Here is an 18,230-nt window from a genome sequence, read left to right on the forward strand (position 1 = left end):
AACTGGGTTGTAGGAGAGTCTCGCGGGACTTACCGCTCGCACCCAGCTAGCAGAGATGTTAGCTCAGCTGGGTTCTTGTACCTTCCCGTTCGCTTGAATTTTGCCGCAAAGCAAACTGAATCGATACCATTTTAAAGCCTATATCCAAGAAGCGGTAGAAGAGACAACGATGTAGTCGTTTCATCTTTGTTCTCATTCACAGCTGTATGTTGATTTAGTGCGCGTGTGTTTGGTTATGTTGAGCATTATTTTTTGTTTTCATCGCCGCACCCACCATATTCATTTTTTATTGTGGGCTAGCTAGCTAACGTTTGCTGGGAGCTAACGCTAATGTTTGCTTTGGGGCTGGGAAGCAGGTGTAACGTTATTTGAATAGAGAGCAGCCAGCTACAGGAGAGCGTCGCCGCTGACTTAAATTGCTGAGAAGCTCATTTGAAAGCACATCTGCGGATATTATTCGTGCTGACGGTCTCTCAGATTTATGCCACATCTTCGGCAGCCTGTAAGTAAGTTAGTTAGCCTCGTAAGACACGGTAACGGTAGTCATCATGACAGGTGAAAAGATACGCACCATGCGAAAGGACCACAACAAACCAAACAAAAATGACGAGATAATGGACACGTACGATGAGACCTCAAACGGGACTATCCCTAACGGCACCACTAACCATTTCAAATCCAACAAGGCTTTTCAGAAATCAGTCAAAACCTCGGTACTGCAGCAGCAACAGCAGCTCAATGCTAACAACATTAACGGCAATTCTTCCTCTATTGGCACCGTTGTGAACGATAACAACAAGAACCCAATAATCCTGACAAGTGAGGACTTAGAGTTCCCTGTTCACGAGTGCGTCTTCAAGGGAGACGTGCGGCGGCTCTCCTCTCTTATCAGGACCCACAGCATCTCTCAGAAAGATGTACACGGTAAGCTATCTGCTACGACCTGATCTTTAAGTCATTTGTTAAGATGCATTATAAAACTGGTCATCATGTGGAATGATTGATCATGTAACATGGCTCTCTTTCAGGAAACACACCTCTGCACCTGGCTGTGATGCTGGGCCACAAAGGTAAAGCTGACAGAGTAATAACATGTATTGGACTCCTTTTTTGTTCATCTTAACAGCCTATTGTCACACACAGGATTAACCAAAATGAGCAAAAAGCTTCTCAGAAGGTAATCTACCGACCTCAGTTTGAGCCTAGAAAATGACACAAAATCTGGCCTTGCATCTGTCATAATGTGGATTTATTAAAGAGTACTTGACATCCTCTTTAAAGGCCCCTTTAAAAGCACTTCATTCTTCCTTTTTTGGAGTAGCCTCCATGCTCCTGCTGCACTCAGCATGTCTTTTTTGACCTCTGCAGTGTTGGGATAACATAGTAGTTAGGCTGTACTGCCTCTTCCAGCACAGAAATAGTAGTTGCTGGTACTATTGTTGATACTGACTTAATGAATGATCTTAAGTGTGTCATTACTTGAAGATCAATAGTCTGTTTAAATGTTGCCATCTTCAATATACCCTCTATTAATATTAAAATATGTACCTTTTGTAGTTGGCATGGCTGCTCAAATCAACGTTTGGTGACAACACACAGAATTGACGGTAATTTAGATGTCGTCACATTGTCTCTTATAACTTTGTTTTTCATCCAGAATGTGCCCTCCTGCTGCTGGCCCATAATGCTCCTGTAAAGATAAAGAATGCACAGGGATGGAGCCCTCTAGCAGAAGCCATCAGCTACGGCGACAGACAGATGAGTAAGTTACATCAGCACTGCTCTGAATAGCTGTCTGCTCCTCAAGCGTTCATGTGTGGATGTGTTTGTGGTCACGTCCGTGGCACACCTGCAATCATACACTCACTGTTACAACATTTAGGTTGAATGCCGCCTCTGTCTGACGGGTTTGTAAATTTCTAATGGCTTCATGCCGGTGTCAGCTTTAGTCACTGTTTGTCAGTTTGTCAGTCTGACATCTGGAATGGCTTCCCACATGAATGCTAATATTGTAGCACTATAGTGGTAAATGTCAGCTTGATGGTTGTAGTGTGTTCAGCAATTATCATATTTGGTTGAACTGCTGTGCTTTTTGCAATTGCCAACTGCATGATTAATATATTTTCCTTCTGAAAAAGGAAATTAGTAGTTTATTCTCTCTCATAGTGAATAAAATACAATACAAAATCACATTGTAAATTATGTTTCTGGAGTCCGCTTTGCAGAACCATTTCCTGGCAGTGTGTACAGTTTGAAGTGTTTTTGGAGAGTCTGCTGTCATGTGTTGCCCATAGTTGAAGTCTAGTCAAGTTGCAGAGAACAAGTCAAGATGGCAGAAGAAACAATTACCACATATTCGTTTTTCATTTTTAACTGATAAACCCTGAGCAGTATTACTTCCATGTTACAGTTAATAATGTGTACTTCAAAGACAAATTGTAATTTCATCATCTTTGTTTTTTTGAAAATTGTGAGGAAAAAGGCAGCAGGGGCTAAATACTGTTGGAGGTCACGGCATATGTGTGAGTGCTCGAGTCATTTAATTGTTTGAAGGCGGCAACTGCTATCTGGTCAGTCCAGCTAAAAAGCTAAAGGTGAGGATTTTCTCTGAGCGCTCGTCATCCAGATGGGCTGGAACACAGCCTGAACGATGGCTTAGTTTTAGGAAGCCCTGAGCTTACAGCGTGGTCACTCCCCTGCTTAACGATGCCCCTGCTTTTAGATCTGACATCCAGTGAAAATGAGTCAAATGACATGTGAAAGGCACCAGCTAATGCCTTTGGGATGAATTCACCGCTCTGTCCTTTTTTCATGGTGTGGTGTTAATTTTCTATACTTAACTCAGGATAAAAGGAAGATAAAGGCCAGGCTAAGCGTCTAGTAAAGGCACTGAATGCTTAATCATGTATCTCCGTTTTTGGGACAAAGCTGAGCTGACATATTTCTCTTATTGCTATTTGGTTGTATGTACAGATAACCTATCAGGGAACTATCAGTGTCTGCTTCTTATACAGCCTGTGATGGAGGTTGTGAGGCCCAGCAGTTTGAGAAATGACCCTCAACCTTCTTAGTATGCGTCCCGACTCTCCGTGCCTGCTGTGGCAGGCTGGCTTGGGACTGGGAACCGGAGTTTCGCTTAGAGAAGGTCACAGTAATCGTTTCCTCTCAGCGCATGCTCTGCTGCAACGTCCCAGTCTGTCTTGTGTCTGTGCATTTCAGTGTTGAACTGGCTGTGAAAGCAGATATCCCTCTGGGACAATAAAATCTAAATCTTAATCTATCATTCTAAAGGGTGAAGGGGAAGCAGGGAGGGGGAGGGGGCAGGGTACACATTCACACCATCAGCAAGGGCATGCAAAGAAAGGCACAGCTTTATTTAGATTTAGATCCTAGGCTAAATAACATGCAGCATACAGCTGGCTAACACTTAGTGAGAGAGACACATGGAGGATAATTTGTGCTTAATATCAAATGTGCAGGTTACAGCTTTTCAAGAAACACTGCAGTCTCGTCATCAGTCATCATCTTTCACTTTTCCACATGTGCACATTGCGTATTGCGTCAGCAGCTCGCCTACTGGTTGTCTGCGTGTGCAGTGACGAGCTGCAGTAAGTGCCTCATCAGCACTTCTCTTCTCAGTCACGTCCAGTCTCAGCCCCCCCCCCCCCCCCCCCCCCCCCCCCTTCCCCAGCCAGGATAACTGAGGTTCGTTGATTTGTGGTGGTCCATCCTGTACTGTTAAGTGGTTGCTCAGTTTGTTTGAGAGAGAGAGCCGCACTTCACAAAACAGTAAGTTCAGCTGATGCATGTGAAAATGTACGTAGTATGAAAAGGGATACAGGCATCAGTTGTAGCAGAGTAGTTATGTTTCCTGTGATGTGTCGCAGTAGCACCATAGAAATCTGACTGTGCACTTTCCAACAGCTGCAGCATTTCATCTATTAGTCAATCAGCAATTATTCGATTCATCAAAAATGTCAAATATTCTCTGGTTCCAGCTTCTCTGTGAGATTTTACTGCTTTTCTTGGTTTTAAATCATTGTGAACTTAATATTAAAGAGTTTTTTTGGATCGTTCTCGTCAGGCAAAGCAAGATGTTTGATGATGTCACCTAGGACTTCGGAAAAATTTGATGGACGTTTCAATATTTTCTGACATTTTGTAGAAAAAGCAATTAAGCAATTAATCGCGACACTTATCAGCAGATTAACTGATAATGAAAACAAGCCCCACACTTAACTGCATCTCTCACAAACACTGTTTAGATGGGTGGTTTGGAGCTGGAAGGTCTCTGGGTCGGTGCTGTGGGATGGCAGGAGAGCACCTGGCTGGGAGCTTATGATTAACACTCATCTCTCCATCAGTGACATGCCCAGCCTGACGGACTGAGCCTTTCCTAGGCTGACACCTCAAAGAGGGCTTAAAAAATGCTAAAGATGTTATTTTAGATTCTTTGTGACATGAAATACAAGTTGTGCACCTTTTTTAGAGTGGCTATATTGAAAGGGAGTGTAAGAAATATGACTCAAAACTTTGGCTGTACCAGGCATTGTCCAGATGGACCTTTGTGTATCTTGTAACCAAGTTGTTTTCTTGTTTATCCTCAGTCACAGCAATACTGCGGAAGTTAAAGCAGCAATCCCGAGAGAGTGTGGAGGATAAGAGGCCAAAATTACTGAAAGCTCTCAGGGAGGTGAGAATCGCACTGGCTTCACTTCCGCAGATCCACACCAAACTCAAGTCTGCAGCTGCCATCATCCTGCATCACTGAACTTTGACTGCATTGTATTTTCAAAATCTCTGCAGGCTTTCATTTGCATAAATGGCGACTGCCTGTCCTTGAGGATGCATATTAATTGCTGAAATGCATAATGTGACATCTTCACTGTGCTGTACTTTGCTTCTGACCCATGAAGTCACAGTTGTATTAGTGTTTGCTGAATGCTTTTGTGTCTTCTCTGCAGCTTGGAGACTTTTATCTGGAGCTGCATTGGGACTTTCAGAGCTGGGGTGAGTTTTCATATTTCACACCAAGAAAAAAAAGAAAAAAAAAGTTGTTTATATGCCTTATTCTCTGTCAGTGCAAATCTAGAGTGTGAAATGCTTGTTCACCAGCCACATTTCAGTTTATTCACACTCTCCTTTGTATTTTAGTGCCTTTGTTGTCCCGGATGCTTCCATCTGATGCTTGTAAAATCTACAAGCAGGGAATTAATATCAGGTGAAATGTCAAATACTATTATTAAGTATAGTAGATTAAAGCTGCACCTGTGAGAGACTCCAATTCACTGTGTGTTTAAAAGCAGCAAATGGCCGATATCCAGGTCGAGGACTTGTTTTAGATCTTAAAAGTAGGACGTAACAGTCATCACACGCTCCCTCTCCTCTCTCTTGATTTAGACTTGACACCACTCTCATAGACTTCACTGACATGAAGTGTCAGCGCGGAGATCTCAGCTTCATTTTCAACGGCGATGCTGAGCCCTCCCAGTCCTTTGTGGTTCTGGACAATGAAGCAAAAGTGTACCAAAGAATACACCACGAGGTGAGCCAGTGGGGGAGCGAGCGGCGTGACCAGTCACACATTGTGGCATCAGCCGTTTGGTACGAGTAGCACCGCCTAACCATCACTGTCTTTCCCCCAAGGAGTCAGAGATGGAGACGGAGGAAGAGGTGGATATTCTGATGAGCAGTGACGTCTACTCTGCAACTCTGTCCACCAAGTCCATCACTTTCTCTCGTAGTCAGATTGGCTGGCTGTTCAGGGAGGATAAGACGGTAAGCTTTATGGTAAAACTGCTGAAGCTGAAAGACTGTCATAAAGGCATCTCATTGTTTATTACAGATTGTTTTACAGCCACACTTTCAGTATGTTAACCTCTGCAAATCTATGTCTCCCTAACTAATAATGGGAATGAGGCCTGCTGGTTTAGGTCAGTGGTTTTACCCTCTGACCCCTTAAAATGGGTCATTGTCTACTTGCAAAGTCCTGTCACATGTTGCAGATGACAGAGAGAATTTCAATGCTTTGCCTCCTGAAGACTTGTCTCACCTTCAGGCTGCGCCACATTTTAAGCAATCAGCAGTCGTGCCGGAAATCTCAAGGTGAAACGGCAACATCTGCTTGTTTTCTGTGCAGGAGAGGGTTGGAAACTTCCTGGCTGACTTCTATTCCGTGAACGGTCTGGTGCTGGAGTCACGGAAACGGCGAGAACACCTGAGTGAGGAGGATATCTTGAGGAACAAAGCCATCATGGAGAGCTTGAGTAAAGGAGGCAGCATCAGCGAGCAAAACTTTGAGGTGAGGGAGACAGAATGCAGCGTTCTGGCTTTGTCTGCCGGTGGTAAATGGTAACAGCTCCCTGAGGACTGTGAATATGCCACTGACTGATATTTTCTCGTGCCCAGCCTGCGAGAAGACAGTCCCTCACAGCTCCAGCACCCAACACCATTTCCTGGGAAGAGTACATCACTGCAGAGCACGGAAAGTAAGAAGCTCACATCTTCTTACCTTTCATCCGTCTGTGTCGGAATTAGAAATAAAAGCAAGAGGATCCCAGTTTGAAATGCATGTGAGCCATCATGGATTATTAAAAAAAAAATAATAATAAGCAACATCTTGTGTGTTTGTGTGTCTTCCCACCTTCAGGCCACCTCATCTTGGGCGAGAGCTTGTTTGTAAGGAAAGCAAGAAGAACTTCAAAGCCACTGTAGCCATGAGCCAGGATTTCCCTCTAGGCATCGAGTCGTAAGTGCATCCCTTCCTCCTTAGATCTATTTACAAAGCTTTCTGCGCAGATTGATCCTGAATGAATACACGTGGATTCACTTGGGCTTTTAGAAAAAGGGGAGCGTTGAGATGAAATGATTCAGATCAGATATTTGGGCCAGGGAGGCACAAGAGTTCCTTTGATTTTGTGGGTGAGCCACTGATGCTTCGGCTGTTTGAAGGAAAAGAAAACACTTATTTCTCTCTCATTTCCTATGCACGCTTGCTTTTCTTCATGCAGCTGCAGGCTTGCGGTGCTTGTTTTCGGTTAAACGTGTCCTTCAGGTAACATTTTCAAATACAGTACAGTACGGATGTGTACCACGCAGGATATTTTACAGATGGAAAACAAACCTGTGCTGTCTGATGGTAACACTGTGTCAAAATATGAAGAGATGATAAATCAGAAGACTTGAAGTTTACTTTAAGTCTTAGTGGCCATTCTCGAGAAGAAAGAAGAAAGAGGAAGATAGCTGAAAACAAATTGCAGGTTTTGATTTTATGCAGCCAAGAGCAGTCATGTGATCATGTAATGGAGAGGCATGTTAGCTAAGTAGACGAGGAGGTAGGATTGTTTTTGCCCGTAATGGGTTACAGGCAGTGCTGTAAAATATTACTGGGACTTAATGTAGTAAATTGCTTTATCTCCTCCACTGAATGAGCCTTAATGGAGCCAGCAATAAAACCCCGCCCTTTACAATAGCTAATGATTTTTTAATTTGATTTTGTTTTCCCCCTTTGCATTCTGCGCTTTGTAATGTTAAAATTATGTACTTGCTACTCCGAAAATGTTCACTTTAACGTCTCTAATCACCAAAAAGAGAGCGGTTATTATGGAGAAATTCTATTTTGTAGAAGATCGCATTGTCTCAGAGTCATTGGACCGATGTTTTTTAGTCTCAGACCCAGTATAGTTTTCATCCTAACCATCTTACACAACTGGGATGTAGACTGAGTGTAATTTACTTTGGTATGATGGAAAACCAGTGTTAGTCTGGACCCCGAGGAAAGCTTCTGTCAGAGCTGCTGTGTGTCAGGATACAAATGATTCATTCATTCCTGTGGTTTCCAACCCGAGGGTGGGGACCCAGCAAGGGGTCAGAAGATAAGTCTGAGAGATTAGTAACATTTCTGCTCCACATTTTTCCAGCAACGCTCGTCTGTCGCTCCACCACTGACACCCTCCAGAGCTGTTTGATGCATGGTCCCCACAGGATGTATCCCAGTGACCTGGTGATCCCTGAGTTTTCATGTAGCGCCACCATCAGCTCATTTTAATGTGTCAAATACTTCGGTTTATGACGTTGAAGCGTTGGTAGCATTCCCATCAGCCTCGGCTGCACTTTGTGGTTAGTGATATTAGCAAACGTCGGCTTGCTATCACACTAAGTTAAGAGGGTAAACATAATGCCTCTGTGACATCAGCATGTTAGCATTTTCATTGTGAGCATGTTAGCGCACTGACGTTGGGATGTAGCTCAAAGCCCCACTGTGTCTCAACACGGACCCACAGGGCTGCAGGCGTGGCTGTGGACTTGCTCTTGTTCACTGACTTCTCTCTAATCATTTCTTTTTTTATCATAAAACCCTAAAATCTATTGAAGAAGGCAGCATAATCTCCCTTTTGTTCCCGTTCAGATTCTCAGAGGTTGTCTGTACCTAACGGGGAAAGCTGGCAAAGTGAAGACTGTGAACGAAAGCTGCTGACTAATTGTCCTCTGCCTGCAGGTTACTAAACGTGTTAGAGGTCATAGCCCCGTTCAAGCACTTCAACAAACTGCGAGAGTTTGTTCAGATGAAACTTCCGCCCGGCTTTCCAGTCAAACTCGGTATGTGTGTCGACCTACCGCTGCGTTCCTGTGAGTGGGTGAGCTCGAGGGGAGCGATCACAAAAATAACATGTTTTCCTCTGTTGTTTGCTCCCTCGCAGACATCCCCGTCTTCCCCACCATCACAGCAACTGTCACATTTCAGGAATTCCGCTACGACGAGTTTGAAGAGTCTATTTTCTTCATCCCCGATGAATACAAAGAAGATCCCAGTCGCTTCCCTGACCTCTGACCTGTAAGCGCAGGCGACACCGACGGGAAACGACGGGCGAGCTGATACGTTTGGGAGGTGGGAAAGTGAAATGAGGAATCCTGTGTTGTTTTATTCGCTCATATTATCTGTTCAAAAAGGGGGGAACTGGTCTTATGGATCAGTTACCGTTCATTTTCCTGATGGATCCAAAGCAAATCAATGCAAACAGATGTTACATCTCATTTATAGATGCTTATCGGGAGTCTTTTTTTGTGTGTGTGTGTGTGTGTGTGTGTGTGTGTGTGTGTGAAATGAGTGAGAGCTTTCATTGTACTCGCTGTTCACCTCCTGAGCGGGTGAATCCGCTGCTCTGTGCTGCTCTCCTCTCCTGTGAAAGCTGTCAGAAGACACAGTCTGGACTCTTCACCATCACTATTTTAATATCTGCCCCCCCCCCTCCCCCCGAGGACTGACGACCGAATTCTCATTCCCAAAACTGCACTGACACCGGCATCTGTAAATATTTCACGTCTCATCTGCAATTCATAGCGAAAAGAATCACAAATTATAGCTATATCCTCAAACTGAGCTTAATATCCATTTATAAATGATGTACTATATATAAATATATGTACTCAAAGGAGTAACACTGTGTAGCAATACATTTCCAGTACTTAAGAATGTTTTTAACCAGCTGGGAGACGGTTTAGCATAAAAACATCTTCTTAACAGTTCGATATCCAAGCCTTTTCCCCTGTGCAGGACGCAGTCTCCTGCGTTTTCAGGTTCGCTCCATGTTACCTCTCGGCTGTCTCCATGTTTGTCGTGATCGTATGGATTCTGTGCTCCGTGTGAGTGAGTAATCGTACTGTACCAAGGGTTGTCGTGTGTACGTTTGTGTGTGGGAGAACCCAGATGGGATATCAGGTAAACTGTTCTTAGTTTAATACTGCACTGATATTAAGTATATTTAAGGCATGCTATGGCTGTGTTGGCCTACTGGATCACACGCATCTTTGAGATATACTCTCTGAACGTTCGTTTCATTACCTGCAGACTTATTGGTATTTAGATTAAGCAAAAATTGTAACACTAACACTTTGAAACACCTTTTAGTGCTTCTAAAATCTCTCCTTTATGGTAGTCTGCGCTTCTTTTTCCTCATTTTATTTTTTCTGTTTTATTTTTTTTTTTCAATCCAAGGAGAGTAAACTAAGCTGTGAAGTTGACAAAGTGTCCAGATGGGAAATATTCTGATCCACTGAGTTGTCTCTGGCTTCAGCTAACATGTACTGCAACCATACCTACTTCACATCCCTTTAAATAAAGCACCAGCATCATGTCTCAACTGACTTTGTGCAAGTATAATAAAAAGAGTGTTGTATATGAGGCTTCCAGATAAGAGTGGGTGATATTCATTTGTTCAGCCGTCATGTTTTGCTGTTCTGGGTATCTCCTTCATATTTTTGTTGCTTTTACTATCAGATTATTTGCTAGTTTAGCCAAAAGTAAACATTTGTGCCTGCTTTAAGGGCTGCAGCTAATATTACTTTCAATTAATCTGCCAATGTCTTATTTTCTCCGACTAACAGTCCAAAGACATTTTGTTGCTGTCATTGAGGATGCTATCCAGATCACCCCTCCCTCCAAATGCCTGAGGTCAGGGTTGGCTGATACCAATTTGTCATACTATACATACTTTGCTGTCCGTCCCCTCAGCATCTTGGCCTGCATCAGGCCAGCGTGGGCAGTGTTGCAAAGCAATGAGGAGGACTGCTTTACTGCAGTATTGGATTTTTGTTATTCTTAAATTAGTCTGATTCAGCTGTCAGACATTCAATTCACTGGATTATCCAAAAACACATTCCTTTCTGGTTATTTTGTTCATAGTTTCTCAATAGATTTTTCAGAAACGTGAATATATCACTATAACAAGTGTTGATTCTCCAAATAGGCTTTATTATAAAAGAAATCCTTGATAAAACACTTTGAAATAACAAGAAGCCAACGCATGAACTGTTTCCAGAAGGTGGGGAAGAGGCCTGAGCAACACACAAGACTAAACGAAAACAAGGAGAAGAGACAAAACCTGACAACACAAGCTCTAGAAAGCGAAGCCTACTTCAACTTTGAACTGATTATATCTGCAGAGGCAAAAAGGCTACGGCTACTTTAAAGCAATGTGACAGCGTCTTTGGGCAAAAATAACTCTGCATTTTACATTTGCAAAAAAAAGAGCCACCGACTCTTCTGTGCGGAAAATCAATACATTTCACACTCATTTCACATTGTAGATTTACCCCAGAGGGGGAAAAAAGTCGTAACATGTTCACAACCAAAACGGACGGATAATGTGAGACAAAGCGGGACGGGCCGCCTAATCGCTGACGTCCATGTCCTCTTCGTGGTGATCGTCAGCCCCGTTAACCTTGGCCTTCACGGGCCTCGCTGTGCCGTTGCCCTCGACGGACTGAGGAGACAAAGCAGAGTCGTCAGAATCCTTCCTGTCTTCCCGCTCCTTCTCGCTGTCGTAGCCTTGTTCTTCTTCATCATAATCCCTGGTGATCTGTGAAAGGAAACCAACGGACGTGACGCTTTGAAGCATAAGCACCCCCTTCGTCTGGTTTACATCAGCATTGCAAAGCTCACTGTGTGTGTAACAATGAAGACTGAGCGTCAAATACACTACACCAACCTTGACATCTCCCTTCTCTCCGTCTGATTTCCTCTCCCGCTCCCGCTCTCGTTCTTTGTCTTTGCTTTTCTTCTTCTTGCTGGGGGAGCGTTCGCGTTCCTCTCGATTGTGTTCCTTATCACTCTTGCGGTCCCTTTCCTTATCCCTTTTCTTGTCCTTCTTGTGTCTGTGGAGAGAGGACAAGAAAGGTCAGGTGTGTCATACAACGCCCTGGATGTAATCACATAAAGGATATTTAGTCAGCTTATGAAACTGCTGAATGGATTTAATAGTAGTTTTTAAGCAATGCTAAAAACACATTTACTGCAACAAAATCCTGCTGGTCTACTTTGCTTTCACACCACTAAAAGCAGACCAAGTGTTTCCTCTTCAGGCAGTCTTGGTCCTGTTAAACCACACCAGAGTTCAGCTTTAACACCAACCTTCGAGGAGATGGAGACCTGGAGTTTCTCCTTTTAGGAGACCGGCTGCCACTTCGACTTCTCCTGTGTCTCCTGTGAAGCACGAGAGGACAAAAAGCTGAGAACGCCATACAGCGACTTCATCCGAGAAAACCAGGTGGCTGCAGAATAAAAGTTTCTGTACATTTACAGTTGCTTTCTGCCGAGGGGGGGGAAACCTTTGCTGTACTCACCGGCTCTGGCTGTGTGACCTCCTGGCTGTGCTGTAGCTCTTCGGTGGCGTTTTCGATCGTCTTCTCCCCGAATCATCTTTCTTTCTGTCTCTGTAGATAAATTTGATGTTAAGATTTCAGTCAGGCTCCATCAGAGTTTTATCTGAATGTCATAAAGCAGTCTGAACACTTAACCCACCTGGATCTGCTTCGAGATCGCCTGCTTCGGTCTCTAGAGTAGGCGCGCTTCCTGCGTGGGCTTTTGGAGCGCCTCCGATTTCTGGAGCTTGACCGTCGCCGGGATCTGCTCCTGGTTCGCCTGCAACCACACATTTAAACCATTTCACTTTACTCTCAGAATGCAAAATCTTCTCCGCATCAGCTCCTCAGATAATGTGCAGCAGTCATCACCTGTGTCTCGAACGTGATCGGGACCTCCTCCTTCTGGACCTGCTCCGGGACCGAGTGTGCTTCTTATTGCTCTCCTTATCTGCAGGACAGAAACAACAGAAACTGCTCAGTATTGTCAAGGTACAGTACAACAAGGACCTTTTCACAAAGGCAAAAACCAGGAAAGGAGGATTTATGACTGCTGAACACCGCAATGCAGCTTTTGTGCACTCACTTCCAGGTTCAATAGCAGCAGAGATGAGCGACTGGGCCTCTCTGACTCTCTTCATGGCCTCTTCGATTTCTTTGTTTGATGCGTCAGCCTTCAGGCTTGCATTCAGGTTTAAGCCTGCAGCCAAAGGATTCAGTCTAAACAAAGGAATATTCATTAGTTTACTCATTGTTACTACAAACATGTCTATTTCTTTACCCCATAATTTAAAACTGATTCCGGCAAAATGTTCAGAAGACAAAGGAGCGTCTCTGTGCTGACTTACTTTGGATCAGTCATGAACTTTAACAGCTGATCCGCAGCCTGTGGAAAAGTGGGAAGAAGGTTTGTGTGATTTGTCAAATAAACTGCATATATTTTTTTCATCCACGTCATAAAAGAAAGCCTCTGACCTGGGGATTCATATTGGGTCCTGGGAATCCAAACGCAGCCATTGCATCCATGTTCGGAGCACCAAAAGGGTTCCCTCCCATCTGGAGTAAAAACAAAACACACACGAGCGTGTAAAGGCGCTTTGTTACGCTCCTCTATTGTTCAGATCTTGACATCTTACAAGTCTTCATGTTCTCATAGTGGTGTTAATATCATCATTTCCACATTTTGACAGATGATCTTTGTTTCAGCTCTGAATCACCATCACACAAAAGACATCACCCACAATTAACGACTGACAATATCAAAACGTGAACACTGGAAAACGATCCCTCTCTTCTGACTGGCTGTGTCGCGTTCTGGCTGTGTCGCGCATTCTCAACTGAACAATTTACCCCCATTTTTCACCCACTTCTTGAAATATTTTTTCTCATATGTAAAAAGAATAAGAAAGATCGGACAAAAGAAATTGGCCTTGAATTGAAACTGTGATGTGACTCGACATGATTTTCTCCTAAAATGCATGGCACACCACTACAACGAACTGAAGCGGTAGTAATTTTGTGACTTCATGCACTACATGCTATTCTTTCCCCACAGTCAGAGAATTTGTGCCAGACAGTGAATGTGAAGTCTTACAGGTGGATTGGGGATGGGGTTGGGCGTTGGAAGAAGTCCTCCTCCTGGCAGAATTCCTGCTACAGCGTTTGCTGGCGCCAACAGTGACAAAGCTTTCGCCTCATCTGGAATAGATCCTACAGGAAAACAAAAACAGGCATTAGGAGAGAACTTCACACACAAATCAACCACAGAGAACACATGTTGGACAAAGAAGAAAAAAAAAGTCTTCACACTGCATTTCTCCAAATTAGATTCAACAAACTGGTTACCTTACAGATCAGAGAAGAGTTCCCTTAATTCAACATAATCATTGCAGTGATATAACTATTGCTGGAATATATCACACTACTCCAATGAACACTGCCAAGAATATATCACCTGAACGTGTTTTTTAAGTCATGAACCAAACGTTAGCAAGCACAGCTGCTTCTCCAGTTGGGTGTGCCCTCAATTTTCATTTAGACGTTTACTGAAACAAGCGACTCACGTTGGCGGCTTCGCTACTAAAAGCACACAGAGAAAAATCGAGATACACACAACAGAGAGAATTTTAGGGATTTGGCAAGAACACTATACAAGCTATCAGTGTTTACTTACCAAAAACACAAATGTAAGATATACTAAATGACAATAGCAGAATTCAGGGTGGGTAGCGTGCCTGCTTTAAATCATTATTCTACAAGCCTGATTCCAAAAAAATTGGGATGCTGTGTGAAGCATAAAACATAATGTGATCATTCGCTGATCCGTTTTGACATATACTCTGTTGAAAACACTACAAAGACAAAAAATTCAATTTAGCTTCACGGTTTTGGTAAATATAAGCTTATTCTGAATTTGATGGCAGACTGGGAGAGTTGTGGAATTCTCCAAAAACACCTGTTTGGATCATTCCACAACAGATTTATTGGTAACAGGTAATAGTATCATGATTGGGTGTGAAAGGGGCATCCTGGAAAGGCTCAGTCGTTCATGAGCAAGGATGGAGTGAGGTTCACCACTTTGTGAACATGTGACATTACTACATGGGCTCAGGGACACTTTGTAAAACTGTTAAAACACAGTTCATTTGCAAATGATTGCATTGTGTTTTTATTTACGTTTTACACAGCATCCAAACCTTTTTGAAATCGGGGTTGTAGCATCCTTACCTGCCGCTGCATCAATTAACCAAACCAGGGCTGAGGTTTGATTAATCTGCGCTACCAAAGTCCAACTCAAAATCATTTTATCATCTTTGTGATATGCCACTGATTGCATTTAAAAATGGCCCAAATTAACAAATAAACACCTCATTATCATCTCACAGTAAATCCACCCCCAAAACAACTCTTTCACAAAAAGACATGACCTTAATACGGACACACAACAATGACAACATTTAAAAAAAAAGAGCACACTGAAGAGAGAAATTGCTGCAGGAGACAAAACTGTTGGATGGTATTTTCTGCAGGGCCTGGTATACAGGACTGGCTGAGCCAGGAAAAAGAACTGTAAAACACAACAACAAAAGAAGACCACTGTTAAAGAGAATATATTTCACCAACATTGCGTCATGCCGGGTGGACAACTTATGATGAGACGATGTATGACTATTATAGAAGATAACCAGTCATCGGCTTTGTCTTTCTTAAGTCCCAAAACTAACTGATCACATTTGGTTAAGTTAGTATGTGTGTGCAGGCTCAGTTTTGGCAGATTATTCGCATCCAGTATGTATGGAAAGCCTGTGCCAGTGCCTGTGTCCATCATAAAGAATGAGTTACCCGGTGCAACACTGTGGCTCAGTTATGTCCTTTAAATAGTTTTAGGACAACAATGCCCTTTCAGTCTTTTTATGGGATTTCTTGACATAAAAAAAGAGGAATACCGCCAGCCTTATCCGTTAAGGAACAATACTTAAGCCATGACATGAATGGCTAAGCAGCGTTCAAAAGTGTTGCAAAACAAGCACTGTTTCAGGGTATGTCCCCGATATGTGACCTTTACACTAAACCACCTAGAAACGATAAAAGGAAAGAGAAAGAGAAGGCAGAGAAAGAACAGAGGACACAAAAAGAGTGGGGTGGGACTTGAATGCTTGCTGGCCTTTGCAAATGTCTATAATCCCCTGTTGGCAGGCAGAGGACCACTTTCAGCCATCAACGAGGGGGCTGCTTTTGCCTTCTTCACTACAAAAATCACACGCACACACACACACATACACACACACAAATAACAGAGAGAAGTTTAACAGAGGATAGTCCAATATGGGGGAGAAAATGGTTAAGAGTTTAAACAACTTCACTTCAGTATTTTGAGGTGTCTGTGGCGCCCGCAGCTTGGGAGTGTTCAACTGCTAGTCTGTAAAGCAGATTTTGGTATACTGCACTTTCTAAATACAGAGCATGTTATTGTTTTTGGCAAAGATATAAAGCTTGGTATTTATTTTCCACAGAAATAAAAGGCAGTTTATGAAGAGAATATCATTGTTTTAGCAAACCAGATATGGGATGTGCTACGACAGTATACCAAAATTCTGACAGGTCTGCTTTAAACACTTCGTATAGACAATGGGAGGGAATGGCAGTACCAGTATCATTCAATTTATCTCAAAAAGCTCATATAAACAGATTGAGGTGAGATGACTTGTGCAATTCACATATTGGACACATGAAATCTTTCTACTGTTTTACATTTCCACTATTCAAGATTCATGCCATTCAGTCAACATGGACCACTCATACAAGGGAATAACAAAGAGACAAACCTTCAGCAAACGGGACCACGATCAATGCTCTGTCCACAAACACGGTGTTGGTCAGATGCTGAGACACCCCAACGGACTCCGGCTCCTGGAACTTCACAAAGCACACCCGCGACGTCACCGGCATCGGAGAGTCACTGTTGAGGAAGATGAAAAATATTACATTACATCCGAAATTGCAACATAATGTGGTCCAACCATACCCCCATGCTTTGAAATGCTGTGAACTTCAGACACTAGACAGGGTTGGAGTCCCATAACTACAACCTCCCTGCTCTGTAAATCAAAATTATCAAAGACTAAGTTGCAGTTATGATAGTCGATTAACACAGTTACAGTGTTACAGTACACAGTTAAACAGATTGTTCAGCAATGAAAATGATCATATTTAATGCCCCAAATAATGACAGTGAGAAAATAAAATCACATCATCATCAAACCTGTGACACTGAAAAACACAAATCAAACGTTTGTCAAACTCAGACAACGTTATAAAATTGTAGAAAATAACTGATTTTTACTGGTCTCATAGTGCTGACATTCCCATCTTTTATCCTTTTTCAGTACTTTCATACTTAACATAAGGCTGGGAAGAAGAAAGTGTGCGATCTTACTACTGCAAAAACCAAAATACTACAGCAATTAGTTTAAGAAATGATTCATTACTTGCACAATTTGATGTTTCAATTGGGCCTCCATTATAAGCTGCAATTTCAAGAAACATTTGTGTACGTGTATAAGACATGATCAACAACTCAAATGACGCTGGATGTGCACGTAGCATCAGTGAGTGTTAGCCAACATCGGTGTATTAAATTACTGTTAGCTAGCATTACAATTCAGGTTAGCATGCTAGGCCTTCGTCATTTCTACAAAGGTAGCCTGTTTGGGAAACCAGATAGCTAATCTGTGACAGCATTAGCATCAAAGTTAACTCGTAAATCACCAGCTAGTCAACTCACTCTGGTGGAAATAACTTCAGTTCTTCAATGGTTCCCAAAAACCCGAACAGTGTTCTCATCTGCTCCGATGTTGTGCTTGGCGACACATTGGTCACCTGGACCACCTTCGTGGTGTAGTTCATTTTCTCGACTAAAACAGTTTAAGCAACGACACTACTGTCAACAGCTAAACTTAAATTACAGAAACTGCTATCAGCTGGTTTTAGCCGGTTGTTTTTAGGCAATTAGTTGGCTAAGTGTAAGCAAGCAACTAACGTTACATCAACTGACTGTAGCTCTCCGCCGCCATATTGTAATTCCCGAACGAAGTGCGCATGCGTACAGTGGAGCGCTTGCTGCTGAAATAACAATAGATTGTTGAAAACATTACAGGTTATTAGGTTGATTCATTTATTTTCGCCTCCTCTAGTCGATCCATGTACTGTTAGTCTTGCACAGCGGCGAGCGCGACACCTATTTAATGTTATGTAGACATTGAACTACAATCAATAACCAACAGAGGTCTCCCTTCCCTTCCCTTTTATAGATGATATAAACAAGGATGATGAGAAAGTAAAACATCTGTATCTTTGCCATTCAAGTAAAGTAATGATAAGTTAGATGGGGTTCCTCTCCCTGGACCTGAGTTTAAATAAGCTTGATCTGTTTGAAGGTTAACATGTAAAATCTAGAGAATGGGTTTCTTTCTCAGCTTTCTGCATAAACATTAATGACCGTGAAAATAGTAGTTTAACAAAACATCCTCAACTGAATGTCCACTCGGAGATTGATTTTTAGCTTTCAGTCAGGTTATTTTCAATCTTTCGGG

At 42.7% G+C, this 18,230-nt stretch overlaps 2 protein-coding genes across 3 annotated transcripts; one reads left to right on the top strand and one right to left on the bottom strand.

Annotated features, from left to right (window-relative positions):
• The first annotated feature begins 24 nt into the window (after nt 1-24).
• On the top strand, nt 25-10,191 carry LOC143328962 (ankyrin repeat domain-containing protein 13C-like). The gene is made up of 13 exons (XM_076744522.1): nt 25-924; nt 1,029-1,070; nt 1,658-1,762; nt 4,608-4,693; nt 4,965-5,010; nt 5,155-5,221; nt 5,401-5,545; nt 5,647-5,778; nt 6,140-6,301; nt 6,409-6,488; nt 6,650-6,748; nt 8,498-8,598; nt 8,700-10,191. Exons 1-13 carry the CDS (start codon nt 549-551, stop codon nt 8,828-8,830), a joined length of 1,572 nt encoding a protein of 523 aa, XP_076600637.1. The 5' UTR covers nt 25-548; the 3' UTR covers nt 8,831-10,191.
• Nucleotides 10,192-10,729: 538 nt separating this feature from the next.
• Nucleotides 10,730-17,727, bottom strand: LOC143329068 (serine/arginine-rich splicing factor 11-like). Of its 2 annotated transcripts, none has more exons than XM_076744744.1 (12): nt 17,423-17,727; nt 16,464-16,597; nt 13,733-13,848; nt 13,114-13,194; nt 12,987-13,024; nt 12,725-12,858; nt 12,511-12,589; nt 12,299-12,418; nt 12,121-12,210; nt 11,909-11,980; nt 11,487-11,652; nt 10,730-11,261 (listed from the first exon to the last, which is right to left on the bottom strand). In XM_076744744.1, the coding sequence occupies exons 1-12, from the start codon at nt 17,542-17,544 to the stop codon at nt 11,169-11,171; spliced, it is 1,245 nt and encodes a 414-aa protein (XP_076600859.1). In that variant the 5' UTR covers nt 17,545-17,727; the 3' UTR covers nt 10,730-11,168. The 2 variants fall into 2 exon arrangements, with proteins under 2 accessions (XP_076600859.1, XP_076600858.1); XM_076744743.1 differs by having other exon boundaries at nt 10,730-11,357.
• Between the last annotated feature and the right edge of the window lie 503 nt (nt 17,728-18,230).

Source organism: Chaetodon auriga, chromosome 12, assembly GCF_051107435.1.
Source record: "Chaetodon auriga isolate fChaAug3 chromosome 12, fChaAug3.hap1, whole genome shotgun sequence".
NCBI classification, from domain to species: domain Eukaryota; kingdom Metazoa; phylum Chordata; class Actinopteri; order Chaetodontiformes; family Chaetodontidae; genus Chaetodon; species Chaetodon auriga.

What these genes read in the sequence shown, in the direction of transcription:
- LOC143328962 (XM_076744522.1), top strand. Translation starts at nt 549, where the DNA reads ATGACAGGTGAAAAGATACGCACCATGCGAAAGGACCACAACAAACCA. An exon ending in AAGCAGGGAATTAATATCAG is followed by an intron (nt 5,222 to 5,400) that starts GTGAAATGTCAA and finishes CTCTTGATTTAG; the next exon opens with ACTTGACACCACTCTCATAG. An exon ending in TTCCCTCTAGGCATCGAGTC is followed by an intron (nt 6,749 to 8,497) that starts GTAAGTGCATCC and finishes CTCTGCCTGCAG; the next exon opens with GTTACTAAACGTGTTAGAGG.
- LOC143329068 (XM_076744743.1), bottom strand. Translation starts at nt 17,544, where the DNA reads ATGAACTACACCACGAAGGTGGTCCAGGTGACCAATGTGTCGCCAAGC. An exon ending in ACCCCATCCCCAATCCACCT is followed by an intron (nt 13,195 to 13,732) that starts GTAAGACTTCAC and finishes TTTTTACTCCAG; the next exon opens with ATGGGAGGGAACCCTTTTGG. An exon ending in AGGTCACACAGCCAGAGCCG is followed by an intron (nt 11,981 to 12,120) that starts GTGAGTACAGCA and finishes CGTGCTTCACAG; the next exon opens with GAGACACAGGAGAAGTCGAA.